Genomic DNA, 20,227 nt, shown 5'->3' with positions numbered 1-20,227 from the left:
TACCAAGCTGGGGGTCCGTGGCTGACACCTGCTGTAACTGAGCAACCACTCCAAACTACTGCACATGAGAGGTGACCAAGGTCTTTGTAGGAGGGACTCAACACACTCAATTTCTAATCTTACTAACAGCCTTCAAGCTTGTGTCACTCGGGAGAAAGTGCTCCACTCCCGTCTGTCACGACTCGGTGGCCCAGGCCTAGAGAGCCAATCCATCAGGCCTCGTGACCAGTGAGCGTGGGCTCCTCAAGTTGAGTTTAGAAACTTGTCCTGCTTTGGCCAACATGGGGTAAACCAGGAAGCATGCTGGCCCGGTGAGAACCACGTGCAGCTGTGTTCTTTGATACTCACCAGACAACACCAAAGGCTCCGTATCCAATAGGTCTATCCGGTTCAATGTCCAGCTGCTGTTGCGGGTGATGCGAGTGCTGATGATGGTGCACCTTGACTGTGGCGGCGGCGGCGGCCTGTACCTGAGCTGGGGCTGCCGCAGCTGGTCCAGGAGCCTGACCCGGCGCCGGCGATGGGAAGTATGGCTGTTGTTGCCCAGGGTTTAACATGGCTGCGGCTGCGGCGGCTGCGGCGGCGGCCGCAGCTGCCGAAGACGTGTGCTGTTGGACTGGGTGTACGGCAGCAGCCGACCCCGGATGAAGGTGGTGTTGAGGGTGGTGGTGGTGGTGAAGGTGAGGAGGAGGAAGGTGTGGAAGGTGGTGGTGGTGGTGATGGTGGTGACCTGCTGCTGCTGCAGATGTACCGCCATTGTAAGCCGCCATCATTTTTGCGTTGGCTCTTGTGCCACAAAGAGACATTAAAAAAAAAAAAAATGCCCTTTGATTGGAAAGCAAACTGGGTCAAGCTGTCATTTGGCCATTTAAAAAAAAAAAATGAAGAGAAACCACTCACTCCACCTCAAAAAAAAAAAACATAGAGCGTAATTGGCTTTATGTCTTCATCAGTCAATCCAGACAAAGTTGGAGGATGTTGGGTGTTTGATTTTTAGGTGAGAGTGTGCGGAAGAAGGGTGTGGGTTGCCGAAATAAAAGTTAAGAACATAAAATAAGAAGGGAGGAAAAAAAGGAAAAAAGGAAAAAGGGCCCCTTCCCCCCAGGATTCCTGCCACAAGTGGGTACTAAAACTCCATTCTTAATGGGGGGGAGGTTCCAACTTTGAATGTGGGAATAAAGGCCAAACCTCCCGACCCCCTGAACTCCACACACGAAAAGGATCCGGTAACACACCACCCTTGTAATCTCCTAAGAGGGTTGACTCATCTACCCCTTCCATTCCCACATCCTTTTCTAAACACCTCCCACCTCCTCAAAAACACAATTTAAAAAAAAAAAAAAATCCCAACCACTCTAAGTCAAGAGGGCTGCGGGGAGACTGTCAGGGAAACCAGGTTCCTGCTTCCCCCCCACCTCGAACTCTCGGGTCTCCTACATCTCCCCTACTCCTAGCCTGGTTGACCTGACTGGGGTGAGGGGTGGGGGGGTGTACCAAACTTTCCTGGGCAGGATGAGCCAGGGAAGCAGGCTGCAGGAAGAGAGTGAGGAGGAGGCGACAGGCAGGACAGGAGAGGAGAGAGAGAACCCGGCAAAAGTGTAGGGAAGAAGGTGCGGGGAGGGAATGAAAGAGCGGTGGGCAGCGCTCGGACGCCCAGACACAGGGAACCGCCCCGGGAGGAGGTTAGGGTCCCGGGGCCGAAGAATGGGAGCCCCGGGGAGCGGGCGGGGGACGGTCGGCAGCAGGCTGGCTCCTGCCCCCGCCGCCGCCGGCTGCCGGGGCTGGGGAGGGCTGGGGGGGGAGAGCGGGTGGGTCCCCCGCGCGACGGCCCCTGCAGGGCTCAAGGCTGCTCCGTCTCCCCCCCTCCCCCCCACCCGGCTTCCGTGCCCACGGTCGCTTCCTCCACAGCCGCCGCAGCCGCCTTCTCTTCAGCCGCCGCCTTCTCAGCCGCCGGTGCCGCCGCGGCCGGACTCACCTCCCCTAGCAAAGCCGGATAGAGCGGAGCCAGCGGCGGACACGCGCAACCAGCCGCCGAGGCCCCGCCCCCGCCTCACACCGACCGGCCGCCCCAGCCAATCCACGCCCACCTGTCCGCGTCCGCCTCCAATCCCTGGCCGGAAGCCGCAGACAGGCGCACTGCTCGACCAGTGGCAACCAGGTGTGGGTCTCCTGGGGAAATCCCGCCCCCGGCTCGGGATGGGCAGGCAGCTAGACCAATCAGAAGGCAAACGTTGGCCTGACCGACAAGGCTAAAAGCCAATTAAAAATCAAAGATCTCCGTGACTTTTTTTTTTTTCTTCTTCTTCTTCTTTCGCCTCTCTCCTCTTTTCTTTTTCTTTTATTTTTTTGGCAAGAGCAGGAAGCTGCGTGCTAATCCCGCCCGCAAGATCTAGAAGAGAGGGGCGGATTGAAAAAAAAAACCAATCGTGAGCCAGGAACAAAGAACAGAGAAGCCAATCCTTGGGTTGAAGAGCAAGTGGGATGACACTGGGTGCAGATAGACATAGAACTGGACAAATGGGGGGGAAAGGTTGATATAGGTCCCGCCTTTCGCATATCCTATTGGGCAGGATTGTGGAGGATTTGCTGTCATTTCGCAGACGACATCTTCAGTAGGCGGGGCCAAGGGAAAGGGGTGTGGTCTGATGTGGGCGGGACTTAGGTGAAGAAGGCGGAGCCCAAATTATCACTGGTCCATTGATGGGAGCCATCTACAACTCTTTCTAAGGTGTAAGATATGGAAAAGCTAGAAGGAGCGGAAAGGGCATGTTTAAGCTACAGAAACTCAAGGTTCCAGGTTACTCAGTAAGAACTCAGTAGACTCAAAGGTTAACCTTGATTATGACCAAAAAGAAGCTTGATTTTCATCAGGCCCAAGACTGCAGAATTTATACAATTTACAATCCAGGAAAAAAAAAAAGTTAAAGCCCCAAATGGTCAAGTAAGTTCCAGTCATTGAAATTTTACTAGAAGAACATCACTCTTTGATATTATTTTACTTAACCTAAGTGTACTCTTAAATACTAGGCTAACAACCATTATTCTTATTAAAACTGTGTACCAAAAACCTAGAGGCCATCTTTGATTCGTCTTTGGCCTGTCTACTCCTCCCTTTCCTATTAAGAAAGTAGTCTTAAATACCTTGGAGCATCTCTTCATCCTTATTTCCCATTCACCACAGTATTACCCGAACTTAACACTAGTAGCTCTCCTTTAGACTAACGGCTGTTGAGGACATCGTAAACTTTTCCACTCTCATCACCTGTAAAAGGTGTTAGTACTGCCTGTAATTTGCTGGCTAAACCAAGAAAAAAAAACAAGAAAGATTTCAAGAGAAGCCGTGAGTCCGTGAAAATTTCTAAGAAATTCAGCATGGTTTTGAAATGTAAGGAACTGATTTGGACTGAATTCCAGAGAAGTTTGTCATTGACCTGTGTTCACATAAATATGTAGCCAGGCATAATGGTACATGCCTTTCATTCCAGCACTTGGAAGGCAGAGGCAGGTGGATCTCATGTGAGTTCAAAGTCAACCTAGCCTACAAAGAGAGTTCCAAGATATCAAGAGCTACATAAAGAGACCCTGTCTCAAAAGAAACAAATAAATCTGTATGATAATAATTTCTCAAACAAGGCTGATGGTGGACACCTTTAATCCCAGCACTCGGCAGGCAGATCTTAATCTTGATCTCTGAGTTCAAGGCCAGCCTGGTTTACAAAGGAAGTCCAGGACAGCCAGGGTTACACAGAAAAACTGTCCTTAAAAAAAAAAAAAAAAAAGTTTCTCTTGATGAATAAATAAGCAATTTAAAAACAAGTAAATAAATAAGGAAAATAATTCAGCTGTCTACTTTTATCTGAGGTTTTGGTTTCTATGATTACAGTTATCCATAATCACATGGAATAAACATGTTTTGAAAGGTGCACCATTCTAAGTAGTGGTATGACTTAGCTCTTCAGTCATCAGATCAACTCCCACAGTATTGCAGCATTTAATGTCCAAGCAGCCTTATGTGATGGTCCACCATCGCCAACCCAAGCCATTTCTCCTCTTCATCTTAGCACATTGTATCTTCCCAAGTCATCACAAGAAACACTGAGAGAATGGTTTTTAAAATCTGAGCCACACACACATCACTTGTATTACAGTTGCACAGAATACAACCTGAGCAACTTTAATCAGAAAATGCAGAACTGAAAACATCCCAAATCTAAAACTTTTCAACATGACACACAAATGGAACATTCTACCCCTGGCTTTCTGTGAAAGGTCAGAACCAAAATGCAGGTGCATTGCAATATCACCTTCCTGCTTGAAGTTACCTTATGGCTATGCATGTAAGGGTTATATGAAACATAAATGAATTTTGAGCTTAGAGTTGGGTCCCAGCCCCAAGATATCTTATATATGTAAATTTGTCAAAATCCAAAACAACACAAAAATCCCAAATCTGAAACACTTCGGATCCCAAGAATTCCAGCTAATGGATGTCCAACCTGTTCTAGTTTAGAATTATTGTTGTTTCTTCTTATTGTGCCTAATTTAAAAATGAAACACTTATCAAATACATATACGTACAGGGAAAATAATTATCTGTAGGCTTTAGCACTCTTCATGGGTTCAGGCACTCACTTGGGGTTTTTGGAATCATTTCCTGTGGATAGCAGAAAAGTATTCCACGCCTCCAGCCTGGAATAAAGCCAATAAGCATAAGTAGCCTGGGATGGGCTGGTCCTGTCTACTCCGGGGGCCTTCCTCTCACTTCCACCCTCCCTGTTTGAGACAGTCTAAATTTCCTTCAACTCTTCAGATGCTTTGATGTCTCCAAGCCTGGCTTATTTTCAGCTTAAAACATCTCCCACCTGGGCTGGAGAGATGGCTCAGCAGTTAAGAGCACTGGCTGCTCTTCCTAGAGGTCCTGAGTTCAATTCCCAACACCCACATGGTGGCTCACAACTATCTATAGCTATACTCCATGGGATCCCATGCCTTCTTCTGGTGTGCAAAGAAAATGTACACGCAGATAAAACATCTATATACTAAGTAAATAAACCTTAAAAAGAAAGAAAAAGAAAACCATCTCCCGCCTGTGCCCCACTCCTCTAATCTCACCCCTCAAGCTTCATGTGAATGTCACGCTCTCCTTTGGAAACTTTTTACTACCCCTCATCTAGGCTGGCTCTCTATGATCTATCTTCATGGCACTGCCTCATTCATAGCACTGAGAAATCTATTCTAGTTGCTTATTGAGTTTGACCAGAATAGAGAGCTTGTCTGTCTCACTTATGTTATATACCCAGTACATAGGATAGTACCAGAAATTTTTAAAAAGTGCAGATGAGGGAGACCTTCACGAATTACTGAGGTCGGAAGAGTCAATACAAACCTGAGCACTGTCCTTTCCTAGCTCCCCGATTCTGGCGATTTAACTGCCCTTTCTCAGGCTCTGTTGTCTCCATTGAAATAATGCTAGGTGCTTCATTAAGTTGATGTGAGGATAAGGTGACATATTGAAAAGTGTTTAGCAAGGAACTAAAGTTCCATATTTGCTAATTCTGTTCTCACTCTCTCTCAACGGAGTGCTTGGGGTACCTTCCCAGTTTTCCAGTGTGCAACGACCTCCTTTAAAGTGTAGTTTTGGAGAAGCTTCTTCTGTGTGCGAGTTCTCTGGCTCTGTCCAACTCTGTTGAGTCAGAATTTGGATGGGAAGGGGCTGGAGTCTGGTTAACAAACCCTTCAAGTAATGCTGCCCTGAAGTTGGCCCTGAAGAAAGGGACTTTATCTTCTCAAATTTGACTTTCAGCACCTGGCACAGGGACTTTTGAAGGGACTTCTCTGGCGGCCCAGCAGTTCACCAAGGAGCCGTACATCTATTTAGAACAAGAATTTTGGAGCGAAATTCCGAGCTCCAGGTGCTACACAAATGGATCCAGTTAGAAACCTGGGAGAAATTAGTACAACTTCCCATGGGGTATGGGAGTGGGCACCCTGCACTCAAGAAGCTGAGGCAGAATTATGAGTTCACCACCACCTTGACCTGGTGAGACCCTGTCTCAAAACCAAGAAACAAAAAACAACAAGACCACAAGAAATCATGGTAGCTTTGATGTAATTTAAAATGCCTGTTTGGAGCTGGACTTGGTAATGCCCATAATCCTGGCTGGCAGTCAGTAGGCTGAGCCAAAAGAATTACCACAAACAAATTCAAGGCCAGCCTGAGCTCCAGAATGAGACCCTGTCTCAAAAATAAATAAATAAATCAAATAAAAAAGCTAGAAGAAACATGTAAAATTATCAGGATGTGTTTTACTTAATCTGATGTACCCAAAATATTATAACTTCAACATGCAATAAAAATTTGAAAAGCAATATATGATGCAAGGTCTTTGAACTCTGGTATGCAGTTTCACTCACACCTCCAGCTGAACTAAAAGTTCAGTTTCAAGTGAACATGCCAGTAATCCTAGGTGTTCAGGGGGCTGAGACAGGAGGATCACTGGGTTTAGGCCATCCTAGACCACATAAAACCCAGGCTATATAGAAACAGCCCATCCTTTCTTCTTTCTTTCTTTCTTTCTTTCTTTCTTTCTTTCTTTCTTTCTTTCCTTTTCTTTCTCTCTTTCTCTTTCTTTCTCTCTCCCTCTTCTTTCTATTTTTCAAGATTCAATTCCTCAGACATTAGTCATCTTTCCAGTGCTCAGTAGCCACATGTGGCTAGCAGCTACTTTATTAGACAGCACAGCTCTAAACCATGGGTCTGAAATTTCGCTGTGCCCCTCCCTTAATAGTTACGTGACCTGGCAGATCCCTTAGCCTATATTAGAGTTCGTGCCTTTGTCTGAATAGAAAGGATCCCTGACTTCTTCATCTGTGGTGATCAAAGAGGCAATCCACAGAAAGTACATAGCCTGGGGCCTGTTGGCTCCTCATCAGTGGCGGTAGGTGGGATGGTTATTATTAGCATTACAATCCAAGGTCAAGTATCACAAGAAATACGCTGTGGGCTGGACTCAGCTCACAGCCCCAGCATTCTATCCACATAGGGTGCCTGTCCCCTTAAACATCTCACCAGACAGTACAATTTCCGGCCCTTCCCATCCTATTCCATTTTGAGGAGCTGAGCATGATGAACGAGGAGAAGTCGGAAGTGAGTCAGCAGGATAGCACTTAGAGCCCAAAAAAGCAAGCAGGACATCAGAATGCATAAGCAGGAAGATAATGTGCAGGAAGTGGGAGATGCTCTTCCATTTCTTCTAAGAAATGGCTCATGAGTTATCTGCAGCCTCTTTGTATAGCATGGGCCGTGATCAGGGGAATTAAGGGACAGCAAAGAGAGCCCTCCACCTTCCACAGTGCTAGTGCTCAACACCAGTTATCCTATGCTATATGTCCATTCTGCAAATGAAGAAGCAGACTCAGAGCCTTAGGAAAGCCCATCTGGCTAGTGGGTGACAGAGCTGGGGCTGGCCAGCTCCTATCATGCCTCCCTCCTCTCCACTGCATATCATAGTCAGAAGGAATAGCCAGTAGAGAAACAAAGCTGTGGAATAATGGGGTAAAAGAAAGGATATCCAGAAAGGGTTTTCATTTTGAAGCCTAGCAGCCTTCCTTACCAGGTACATGAAAAGTTAGTACTTTTGCTCACAACCCTCATTTGTGGGCAGATAGGAGCACCTGTGACCTTGTCACCCCCACCCTTTCCAGGTCATACTTCCATTCTGCCCAGGCTAGCCTTCTCCCTCCCAAGTTGTACTCACAGATCACTCATGAAGGCCTTCTCAGATATTAGGCTCTCTAAATCTCTTCCTTCCCTTGAAGAATTTACACAGTGAGCCCACAGTGTTGATTGGAAACACATACCGTGGCAGTTTTTCTAGCTTCGTGACCTTGGTTGTGATAACACTTTTAAACTTTCGTTTCCTCGTCTGTGTGGTGAAGAAGAGAGAACACAATACAGAGATGATAGTAACATCAGGGCCTGACTCAGCACAGGCAGATTCCTTCCTCACCTCTCTCCCTCATGTACTCCCCATTTTCCCCAAGCTATATCGACGACTCTAGGGCTCTTGGGTGTGTTTAGGGAGTTGGCTGTGGGGATGAAAGGTGAAGGTGATGCTTAGATTTTAGTCAGTTGTAAACACGTCTCCCTGCTCCCCTCATCCATTTTCTCACTTATCTTCAGGTCTTTGATCAGCCTCAGAACAGGGAGGTAAAGCTGTCACTACCAAAATAAAGCCGGAGACACTAGAGTATAAGCAAGGCATTTGACAATGCTGCAAGACAGAAGGTGTGTCCAGGACCAGCTACATTAAGGCTCCAGAAGAAAAGCCACAGAGGTCCAAGGAAGAATTTGTGATTGGCAGGAGAGATATGGATGGAGGCAGGGATGGGAATACAGCACAAAGTCATGAGGCAATAACAACTAGGACAGAGATGACAAAGACTGAGACGGGTCCATAGCAATGTGCTATGGAGACTGAGAGACCAAACAAGTCTCAGGTCATTGCTGGTTGGGCCTTCTTTGCAACCACAGCTAGCCCTTCACCTCCCTCAGCCACATGGCCTCTAAGTCCCTGCGCAATTCCTTCTGCATGTGTTTGAGGACTTTGGCCTCATTTTACCTCTCTCTACTTTTTTAGCCCTGCTCCAAAACCCAAGACCAAACCTTAGCGCCCCCCTCCCCAACACATGAATCTGCCAGGCCCCTACATTTCCTTTCTAGGTAAATCACAAACATTTTCAGTTAAAGTTACTTTTGTTTGTTTTGTTCTGCTTTTATTTTAGCTTGGTTTGGTTTTTGAGATAGGGGTCTCATTTTGCCCAGGCTGACCACAATCCCTCTATGTAGCCAAAGTTGGCCTGAACTCCCTGATCCTCCTGACTTTACCTCCCAAGTGCTGAAATTACAGGCTCTGCACTACCACTCTGCAGTTTAAAAACGAGTTTGGAGTTGGGAAGATGGCTTAGGTGGTAAAATTTGTGGCATGTAAACATGCAGAGCTGAGTTTGGACTCCCAGAACTCACATAAAAGTTGGATGTGGTCGTCCTTACCTGCAACCCTAGCACTTACTGGAGGGAGACAGGTGGATTCTGGAGGTTTGCTGGCCAGCCTGTCTAACCAACTGGGGAGCTCTGCAGTCATAGAAGTCCTGACTCAAAACACAAAGTAGAGAGGGATTAAGGAAGACACATGATGTCATCCTTTAGCCTACACACATACATGCACACTTGTGCATACACACATATAAACACAAGCGTAAGTACACAAAAATACGCGTATACATATGAATTAAAGTTATTTGTAAAAAGTAGTTTTAAAATATACTATGAAGTCATCATAATGGGCTGCAGTAGAGTGCTTGCCTGGCATATGTGAGGCCCTGGACTTGACCTCCAGCACTGTAGAACAACAATAATGATAAAAAGCAAATAAATAATAACAGATAAATAAAATCATCATATTTCACCTCTGTAGGTGTCCATTATTACTTTCACTTCTTAAATATTTTTTTCTTTCTTTTCTCTCTTTTTTTTTTTAACAAGCTTTTCTTTTGCGGCTGACCTTGAACTCAAGAGCCTCTTGCTTCTGCCTCTCAACAATAGAGATTATAGTTGTGACCCTCCACAACCAGTCTTAAATCTTAATAAACCAAAGTGTAGCTCATAAATATTAGACACACCAATAAAATGAGAGATGTTCATGAGGTAATACAAGAAATGTCTCATGTATCTAGTTTTCAGCTTGGAATCCAATACAAGACAGGTTTTTTGGTTTTTTGTTTTGTTTGGGGGAGGTGTGCTGGTTGTTTGGTTTCTGTTTTGAGATAGAGTCTTATCTATATACTATAGGCTGACCTTGAACTCACAGAGACCTGTCTGCCTCTTCCTCCCCAAGTGCTGGGATTACCGGAATGTGCCACCACACCCAGCAGAAGTCACAGTTTTAAACTACTGAGTCTAGCCTGAGCTGGAGCAACCAACGTCTCCAAGATGACTCTGAGCACTCTCTAGGCAAACACATTTGGGATTCCCAGGGTTTGGGGCACATTAAAGCCTCTGGAGGATCTTCAAAACACTGGTGCCTGGCTTTGGTAGCCTGCTGCCAAAGGTTTGGTAATCTGTGTCCTATGGCTGTAATTGTAGTCTTTGAGAGGCAGGGAGACACTGAGTTGTTTTTTGCAGTACTGAGGGTCAAACCCAGGTCCTCAGTGCATGCTGGGTAAGTGCTCTACTACTGAGCTGTATCTCCAGCCTTAGAGAGAGAGAGAGAAAGAGAGAGAGAGAGATCTGAGTTCATTGCCAGCCTGGAGTTTCAGGAAAACTAGGGCTACACAGTGAAACTCTGTCTCAAAAACTTGAAATGGGCATCTCATTAAATTGCCCAAGCTGGCTTGTAACTCACCCTATAAGCTCAGAAGGTTTTGAGCTTTGCAAACCTTCTGCCTTAGCCTCTGGAGTAGATGAGATTTAGACCTGTACTACCAGGCCTGGCTCCCAATTAGCTATTTAGGAAGAGGAATAAGAACAAGAAGAAGAAGAAAAGGAAGCGAGGGGGAGAGAAAGGGAGGAAGGAAGGAAGGAAAGAAGGGGAAAAGAAAGGCTATATTGCACCTGATATCCTGGTATAAAACATCCATCATGAATCAGGAATGGTGGGGCACCTTTAATTCCAGCACTCTGGGTAGAGAAGGAGGAGGATCTCTGTGAGTTCGAGGCCAGCTTGATCAGACCCTGTCTCAACAACAACAAAAAAAAAAAGTTAAACAAAAAAACTAACAACCCAGCATCTACTATGATAAGAGAAGGATGACTGCTGGGTGTGACTGAAGACAGCTGGCAAGAAGTGTATACAGTAGGTGCTCCAGAGTGGCTTCACACCCTGAAGCCGGTCACCCTTCTCCCTGCATTTAATAGAGATGAGGTGTGACGCGGGCATTAGAATTACGATGTGTAGCAAAGTTGGAGACCACCAGGCTGAGCGGGCTCATGATGAGGTCCAGAAGCAAGAAGGTCCCTTATTTACCTCACAGTGGCAGCAGTATTATAATCTGCCTCCTCTGGTGCGTAGCAAGCCTACCCACTAGAGAATAAGTCATCCACAGAAGGCTGCTTGGTGGCCATGATCCCAGAGCACAGGAATGTGGTTAGACATAGAGGGAAGGCTGACAGGAAACGGGGTCTCCAGGGTCACCACATGAATATAATTGTCTAACCAGAAATTCCTAGGGGTGCTGGAACCACTAAATTCTAACTACAGGCCATCATTCGTCTAGTAAAACTGCTTTTATTCTGACTGGGTGGCAAACGTCGATTTGCTTTCTTTTTTTAAACTTACTTTGTTTTAATTACATATATTTTTTGTGTGTGTATATGTGTACCAGAGTGCAAGTGTGTGTAGAGACAAGAAGAAGCCATCAGATCCCATGGAGCTAAAGTTTCAGGTGGTTCTGAGTCACCAGATGTGGGTGCTGGGACCCTAGCCCTAACTCCTCGGCAAGAGCAGTACCAACTCTTAACCACAGAGCCATCTTTTCAGCCCCAGTTTGCCTAATTCTCATTCATTATGCCTTCAGCTCTGCTGAAGGCTCTCTGCGCATTCTTTAAAAAGTGTTCCTAAGTGCCAGGTGCAGTGGTGCAGCCTGTAATCCCAGCACTCAGGAGGCAGAGGCGGTGGATCTCTGTGAGTTCAAGTCCAGCCTGGTCTACAAAGCAAGTATAGGTCAGCCAGGGCTATTATGCAGAGAAACCTTACCTGGAAAAACCAGAAGAGAGAGAGAAGTGTATCTCAGCTTGAATGAGGCAGAAGAAGAGAAGATGATGCTTTCTTCTGCATGTGGCTGCTGACCTCTGGGCTCCATAACTCCTCTACTTACATCTACACATGGCCTCATGGTTAAACATCTGCTGTTTTTGAGGCTCTGGGAACTCCCCAAAGGTAGAAACTGGGCTCCTATTTTAAACGTCCTGTGTCCATAGCACACAAAGTCAGTTCTTTTGTGTTTATGTTGCGGGCAGGGAGTTCTCTGTGTAGTTCTGGCTGTCCTGGAACACTCCTTGTAGACCAGGCTAGCCTCAAACTCATAGAGATCCATCTGCCTCTGCCTCCTGAGTGCTGGGATTAAAGGCCTGTGCCATCATGCCCAGCTCTAGAATCAGTTCTCAAACCAAGCTTTCCTAGTGTGTCATAAAGTATACTGAACTTGCTTTTTTGGGGGGAGAGGGGATTGCCAGTGCTGGGGTTCAAAGCCGGGAATTCACATGTGATGGGCTTGTAATTCAAATTTTCTTTCCAAAGCAAAGCTGGAAATGTGGCTCAGTGATAGAGTGCTTGCCTAAATGCACAAGGTTCTGAGCTTGATCCCCAGCGCCACCAAATAAAAATAAGCTATTTATGACTGTGTTTTTGTTTCTAAATTGAGCTGGGAATGGTAACACATGCCTTTAATCCCAGCATTTAGGAGGTGGATTCAGGAGGATCAAGGAGTTCAAGGTCAGCCACTGCTACACAGCAAACACAAGGATAGCCTGGTCTCAAAAACCCAAAATAAATAGAGACAACTGAACAATTTTGTTTATTTTATTTTTTTGAGACAGTATTTCACTGTGTGTGGCTCTGCCTAGTAAGGCACTCCTTATATAGATCCCCACCTGCCTCTGGCTCCTGAATGTTGAGGTTCAAGGCATGCGACATTATGTCTGGCTAAAAAAAAACACTCCCCCCAAATTTCTTTAATAAAAAAAAAAAATCAGTTTTCTATTTAAGAAAAACTCCCCTTGATCCTCACGTTTCTGGAACTGCTAAGGGTCAGAGTGTCTCTAGAATATCTTCATTCCTGCCAACCCAGCTACGATCCCAGGAAATATGAGCAGAGGACTAGAGCAGAGCGGAGAAGAAGGGAAGGAAGTCATTAAGGATATTTTTATCAAGCGTGCTGTCACTGTAGATGTGCGGTTTGAATGAGCAATGTTCCCATAGTCTCGAGATTTTTTAATACGTGGTCCCCAGTTGGTGCTGCTGTTTGGAGAGGCTTAGGAAGTGTGTTTGGCCTTGTTAGGAGGAATGTCACTGGGGTTAGGCTTTGAGAATGTAAAGATCTGGGCCATTTCCTGTCCGCTCTCTCAGCTGTGTGCTTGTAGTTCAGGATACGAGCTCTCAGTTTGCCATGCCTGCAGGCTGCCATGCTTTCCCGCCATGCTTTCCCGCCATGATGGTGATGAACTCTTATCCGTCTGGAGCTGTAAACCCAAGTAAACCCTGCTTTCTATAAGCTGCTCTGGTCATGGCATTTTTATCACAGCAATAGAGAAGCAACTCATACAGTAGGTAACCGGTGCTCAGGTCCATGGGGGACCTTTTGGAGCCAATGCGTTATGGGGTTTTGACCTCTGCTATGAAGGAGTGTGGAGTACTTACCCACCGGCTCCCATCTGCCATTTTCTGAGGATGCTTCAGAAGGACAATTATGCCCTGGTACTACTATTGGTCTGTGCTGCACAGGGGCAGGAGGGCTCTGGGACAAGCCAGCAGCTTATGGATACAGGGCAACTCATGGGTAAGCCATGAAGAAAGGATGCTGAGAGCTTGCTATACAATGGGTATGCCCCATGTCATGAAATCGTTTTCCATTTGAGCTGCAGGCTTTCCTAGCTTCTACAAACAAGTCTTTAACAAGTATTCCCAGCCATATCTTCTTATTCAAATATGCAAATATCCCTCCCCCCCCCAGCTTTTGGGAACTTTCTTTTCCTTCCACCTTTATCCTCTTCGCTCAATCGTCTGTAGAGGGACTCAGGCTCCAACCCCGTTGGTGGCCTGCGCTGTGGGAGCTGCTGAACAGTCCTCAGTGGCTGGCCATGCACTCCAGTTGTCAGTAGGAAACTTCCAGATGGGCACAGAGGGCATGTGCACACCGTCAGACCAGTCTGCTACCCTTGGCTGAGCAGCAGTGGACTCAGGAGTCGGCACAGTCATTGGCCCTGAAATTCCTCCTTGGTCATGGCCTTCTCAACAGCAGCCTGCTCCTCCTTCTTAAGCTCCTCTAGGTCTCTGTAGAAGTGAAGATCAGGCATAACTTCCCATGGTGCTCGCCAGACTTAGTGACACGAATATGGAGTGTTTCCGGGCCAGCATCCACCACATCAGGCCCGCAGCAGGGTGAGCTCCCTTACTGTTGCTTGGGATGACAATGTCCATGTAGCGCAGAGGAGAGTCTGTGTTACACAGAGCAACAGTGGGCAGGTTGATGTGAGAGGCCTCTGTGAAGCCAGGCACAGTGGCGCACTCCTGTAATCCTAGCGCTCTGGGAGGCAGAATCAGGCACATCTCTGTGAGTTTGAGGCCAGCCTAGTGTAGAAAGTTAGTCCAGGACAGCCAAGGCTACAGAGAGAAACCCTGTTTCAAAAGACAAAAAGCAAACAAACAAACAAAGATGCATCTGTGAGGGTCAGTCCTGGGATCGCTCACCGCTAGAAGCCATAGTTCCTTGAAAGCTGCTTGGATCTGGTTAGTGAAGGTCTGGTCAGCAATTGGAAGGGCTCCAGTGGCAGCAGCAAGCTTAGGCATGTCTCGTAGGCCAGTGTTCCGGCTCTCAACAGCAACCATAGCTGTGGCTGCAAGCAATAGCCTCTCCCGGGCCTCTTAAGATTTATGGCGTGGATGCCATCACTTTTCCTTTTGTAGACATACTGCTCCATCTGAAAGTCAAAATCCGTGCCTCAAGATGTGGGTTCCTGCAGCAAGGAATTTGAGGACATCCTCTTGCTTTGTCTGCAGGACATTGTGTAAGTTTCTCTTTAAATAATGGCCAGAATCAAGAACAATGCTGTATGCACCTGTCCCTGGGCAGCAGGGACAGGCACAGACATTCTTTAACGTAGTTGCCTGCAAGTGTCCATTACACTTCTCTCTAATTTACCCTCTTCAACTAGAGACCGTCTGAGTGTGGCCTCTAAATTCCCAGCCTCCGAATGTGAAATGTGAACTTTCTTTCACTCATCTATTTATTTATTTATTTTCATCTTTTTTTTTTTTTTTTTTTTTTTTTTGAGATGGTCTTTCTGTGTAGCCTTGGCTGTCCTGGACTCAGTTTATAGACCAGGCTGACCTTGAACTCACAGAGATCCACCTGCCTCTGCCTCCCAAGTGTTGAGATTAAAGTCGTGTGCCATCACGCCCGGCTCTTCCTCTGTCTTTCGGCTCAGCCCTTTTCAGGAATTCTTCTAAGACTATGAATTAAAGCCTCTAAATTACTTCCTCAGGCCTTGTGTGAGATCCACACAGCCTCTTTTCTTCCCAGAGGCTCTTCCTGTGGCTTTTACCCTGGTTTTACTTAAAAAGCTGTTGTCATGAGTAAATTCAAACTATGAGAAATACTGTTTTCAGGTAATAAGGCTCAAATTTTGTAGAAATGGGCTGTTTCCACTTGATCAAATAGTTCTCTATTTCCTTTTCTGAATGATAACTTCCAAATAAATCACACATTTTTAACAGTCTGAGCCTGGGTCTTGAGAATCTCTTTTATATAGTTCCTTGCTCAAAGACACAACTAGGAATTTACAAGAATTTTCAAAACTTTAAGGTTTTATTTTTAACTTTTGTTTTTTTGAGACAGGGTCTCAGGTAGTTCAGAGTAGAGTAGCCCCCAACTTGCTATATAGCTGAGGTTGGCGTTGAGCTCATGATCTTCTTGCCTTTAACATCGACCTTTTGGCACCATGGGCATGCAATACCATGTCTGGTTTGTTCAATGAGTTTTGACAAGCTTATGATCTCATGTAATAAGTATCCATGTCAAGATGGAGTATATTTCTGTCTGTTCCTTAGAGTCAGTCCTGCCATCCTGTACCTCATAAGAATCACTCACTTGCTTTTCATTATTATAGCATAGTTTTGAAAATTCTAGAGGTTTCTTGCACTCGAGATTTTTATTTTAATTCACATTGGTGTGTGTACTACTGAATCTTTTCTTTTAATTGTTGAGTGGTACCCCATCTTATAAATGAGCTCATTTGCTCTCTCCGGTTGATGGACACTGGGGTTATTTCCGGCTTTTGACAATCAGGACCAGAGCAGCTGTAAGCATACACGTGCAGGTGTATGCTTACACCTCTTATGTCTCCGTGTAGACCTACGTCGTCTTTTCTTTTGAATGAAGACCTAGAAATAGTCCTGGGTCATAATGTAACTTCATGCTCCTCAGTCATAATGTAAGTTCGTGTTTAGCTTCATAAGACAGAGCCAAGGGCGGGGAGTGTGGTGCTGCACACCTTTAACCCCAGCACTTGGGAGGCCAGGCAGGAGGATCTCTGTGATTTGGAGGCCAACCTGGTCTACACAGAGAGTTCCGGGACAGCCAGGACTGTTGCACAGAGAAACCCTGTCTCAAAAAACAAAACAAGACAAAGTAAAACAAGACATAGCCAAATTCCCATATAATGTCACCGTACAGCCTCGCCGGCGAACGTTCCATCAGCAAACGTCCTCCTCTTTATCTGGGGCTTTGGGGCTTCTTTGCCAGCTTATTCCACTGTGTGCTCCAGATTCACCTCGCCCTCACCGCAGAACCCAAGCTTACCTTGAACTCAGCCCCCTTTTGCTCACCTCTTGAGGGTTGGAATTACAGGCATGAGTCCCCAGGTTTATCCAGGACTGTGGTCTTTTTAATTGTAGCCATTTTAATGGACATTATCATAGTGGGATTATCATGTGGCTTTTAATGATCATTTCCATTGGTGCTAATGATGAAAAACATGTTTCTGGGTTTTAGTCATTTGTGTAGGTTCTGTTTCAGTATTGGGGTCGGGGAGGGGATCTAGGATCTTGAGCATGGTAGCACAGCCCTCTGCCACTGGCTATTACCCCTGGACTTTTCTCTATATTTAATTTTGACACAGAGTTCTACTAAGTTGCCCAAGCTGGCCTTGAACTCACTTTGTAGCCCAAGCAGGCCTTGAACTTTCAATCTTCCTATCTTGATCTTACTAGTAGCTGCAATTATAGCCCTGTACCACCAGTTTGGCCACTTCTATATATTCTCTTCTAACATTTCCTTTCCAATTCTTTGTCTATTTGAAAAATCGAATGGAAGTGCTCATATGTCTATACAGCAGCCCTTTAAAGCATATGTGTGCCTATTTATTTCTCAGTATTGCGCTTTCAAGGGTTGTATTGCCAGCGGGCATGGTGGCACACACCTGTAATCCCAGCACTCTGGGAGGCAAAGACAGGTAGAGCTCTGCGAATTCAAGGCCAGCCTTGTCTACAAAGTGAGTCCAGGACAGCCAAGCCTACACAGAGAAACCCTGTCTAGAAAAAACCAAACAAACAAAAAAAGAGTTGTATTAGATGGGGCTGGAGAGATGGTCCAGGTGTTAAGAGCAGTGGCTGGTCTTCTAGAGGACCCAGTTCAATTGTCCTGTCTGTATGGCAGCTCACAACTCTCTGTAGCTTTAGTTTCCAGGCATTTGACGCCCTCACACAGACACACATTTAGGCAAAACACCAATGCACACAAACTAAAGATACATCATTTCTTTGAAAAGGAGTTGTATTACAGTTTTAGCTGTACTTGGTAGCACTGTATTCCAGCATTTGGGAGGCTGAGGCACAAGGATGACAAACTGGAAACATGGTTGAGTGAGCTTCCTAGAGAGACCCCGCCTCAGAACATGAGCTGGGGAGATGGCTTGATGGGTAAAGTGCGAGCTGTGCACGCGTGAAGACCTGAGTTCAGATCTCCAGTAACCATGCAGAAGGCTGGATGTGATCACAGTGTTGTGATCACAGTGTTGGGGCAGGCAGAGGCAGGATGTTCCTGGGCTTGGAATTATCTATGGAATCTAGTTGGCTCGCTGATAAGTATGAATCTGAAGATAAGTAATCCCCCAAATTCCTTGACAAATCATTCAGCGGTGGATGGTTTAGCCGGGAGGAGCCTCTTGAGCTATTCCCCTAGCCGTCACTGGCTCTTGACAGGCCCACGTAGGCCTAGTTCAGGCAACCATGGTTGAGTTCCTGATAGCAACGCCCGCGCCGTGCCCAGAAGATAGCATTTTGCAGACCTCGTTCCCATCTTCCAGCCCTGACATTCTTTCTGCCCTCCGGTTTTATGGCATCCCCCAGTCTTAGGGCGGGTAGTGTAAATGCCCTGTGTAGGGCTGGGCACTCAGTACCTTGAACAGCTGTGAGTCTCTCTGCATTCAGTGCAGAGAAAAGCTTCTCTGTTAAGGCTGACGGTAGCATTTGTCTGTGCATATAATAAAAGCAAAAATTTAGAAGGTAATTTGATGAAGGGCCAGTTCAGCCAACCACATTGGGAAGGTTTCAGGTAGGGCCTGTGACCTCCCCAGTAGGTTTTTTGACCAGGCATAAATTCTCTTCTATAAAGTGAGCTTTAAATTCAAGGGTAGAAGGCTGGGTGTAGTGGTGTGTGCCTTTAATCCCAGCACTCTCGAAGTAGAGACAGGAGGAGCTCTGTGAGTTAAGAGGCCAACCTGTTCTACATAGCAAGCTCCAGGACAACATATAGACCCTGTCTCAAAAAATACATATGTTTAAAAATTATATGATATGAGTATATTTTATTATATATAATATTTTGTAGCGAGGGGTGTGGACAGAGCGATTGGCTGCCATTGGAACAGAAATGGCACCATTGCTGTTGTGGGAACACCTTTCGGTCATGTCTGCCTGCTAAGTTGGTACTTTGGTTTATGTGGTTCACAGCTGGGTGAGATGACCTCTTTCTTTTCTCCCCCAGTGGCCTGCAGAGCACTTTCTGACACTAGAAAAGCTAGCAAGGAGGGGTGGAGCCTCCAGCTCAATTCCAGCTTGGTTGGTTGGTTTGTTTGTTTGTTTGTTTGTTGCAATCTAAGTGATGTCTCCAGCAATGGGGGCTTAACGTCCGGTTCTGGTGGGCATCCAAGAGAAACAGCCTCCCTAACTCATAGGAGGTACTCCTACCTGGACGCAGGCTTTCCATTTCACTACCCGTGGCCTTTAGGAGCAGCTTCTCCAGCCATGCAAAACACCTCATCTCCAACTCTTTAAAAATAATCTTTTCATACGTTTTTACTTTGGTTAATCCTTCCCCTCTCACCCCCTTGTCCGCTCCACCACCCCCCCTTTTCTGTTAAATCTTCCAACCCTGCATTTTTCCTACTTTCATCTCACCTATGACTATGACTTCCCCCTCCCTTAAATTATCCCTACTCCATGGTCCCTTTCTAATTCTCTAGCTTCTGTAAGTGTTCTACGTTAAACATTCAACTCTAAAGTTCTGAAGCTGGGGCCCACACAAGCGAGAACATGTAACCTTTGCTTCTCTAAACCCAAGGAATCTCACTCTGAATGATTTTTACAGTTTCATCCGTTTACCTGCAAATTTCACGATCTCATTTTTCTTCGCAGGTGAACCAAAGTCCACTGTGTATACGTATATCACCAGATTTTCATTATCCAGTTGATCAGCTGATGGAGATGTAGGCTAGTTCCATTTCCTAGCTACTGTGAATAGAGCAACAATGATCATGGGTAAGCAAATATCTCTGCTGTAAGACAGAGTCCTTTGGGCATCTGCCTGGGAGTGGTACAGCTGAGCCATACAGTAGTTCTAGCTTTGATGTTATTTTGTTCTGTTATTTTGTTGGTGGTGGGTTTTTGTTGTTTTTAGACAGGGTCTCACTATGGAGCTCTGGCTGGCCTGGAACTCACTCTGTAGGCCAGGCTGGTCTTGAACTCACAGAGATCTGCTGGCCATGCTTCTGGAGTGTTGGGATCAAAGGTATGCTCCACCGCCCAGCTCAAGGTTTTTCTACAGTGTATTTTTTTTTTTTTTTAAATCAGGTAATGTGTGGAGTTATAATCTGAGACTTCTAGTCTTTTCCACTGATTTATGGCTCTGTTTTCGTATCAATCCATAATGCTCTTATTACTATGGCTCTTAATATAACATGAAATTAGGTATAGGAATGCTTTCAGCATCATTCTTTTTGCTCAGGATTGCTACCAACATTTGTGCTCCCGTATGACTTTTGTTTTGTTTTTGAGACAGGGTTTTTCTGTGTAGCCGTGGAGCTCAATCCCGTAACTTGCTCTGTAGACCAGGCTGGCCTTGATCTCAGAGATCAGCCTCCATCTACCTCAGGAGTGCTGAGATTAAAGACATGAGGCATCATGCCCAGCTCTTCCATATAAATTTTAAGTTCTCTCCCCCTAACTCTAAGAAT

The 20,227-nt window shown here is 45.9% G+C and overlaps 1 protein-coding gene and 1 pseudogene across 1 annotated transcript in view; both read right to left on the bottom strand.

The window, feature by feature from the left end:
- The window catches only part of Nlk (nemo like kinase), a 126,601-nt gene extending 124,629 nt beyond the window's left edge, over window positions 1-1,972 (bottom strand). The window contains exon 1 of the mRNA XM_060387195.1: window positions 349-1,972. Within this exon, the coding sequence (XP_060243178.1) occupies window positions 349-806 (458 nt within the window). The 5' untranslated portion in view covers window positions 807-1,972. The remainder of the gene's footprint in view (window positions 1-348) is intronic.
- Window positions 1,973-13,790: 11,818 nt separating this feature from the next.
- LOC110550147 (small ribosomal subunit protein uS2-like) overlaps window positions 13,791-20,227 on the bottom strand; it is a 28,102-nt pseudogene continuing 21,665 nt past the window's right edge.

This window comes from Meriones unguiculatus, chromosome 7 (assembly GCF_030254825.1).
Source record: "Meriones unguiculatus strain TT.TT164.6M chromosome 7, Bangor_MerUng_6.1, whole genome shotgun sequence".
Taxonomy (NCBI): Eukaryota; Metazoa; Chordata; class Mammalia; order Rodentia; family Muridae; genus Meriones; species Meriones unguiculatus.
Note: the sequence above shows the minus strand (reverse complement) of the source record. Positions and strands in the feature narration are given on the sequence as shown.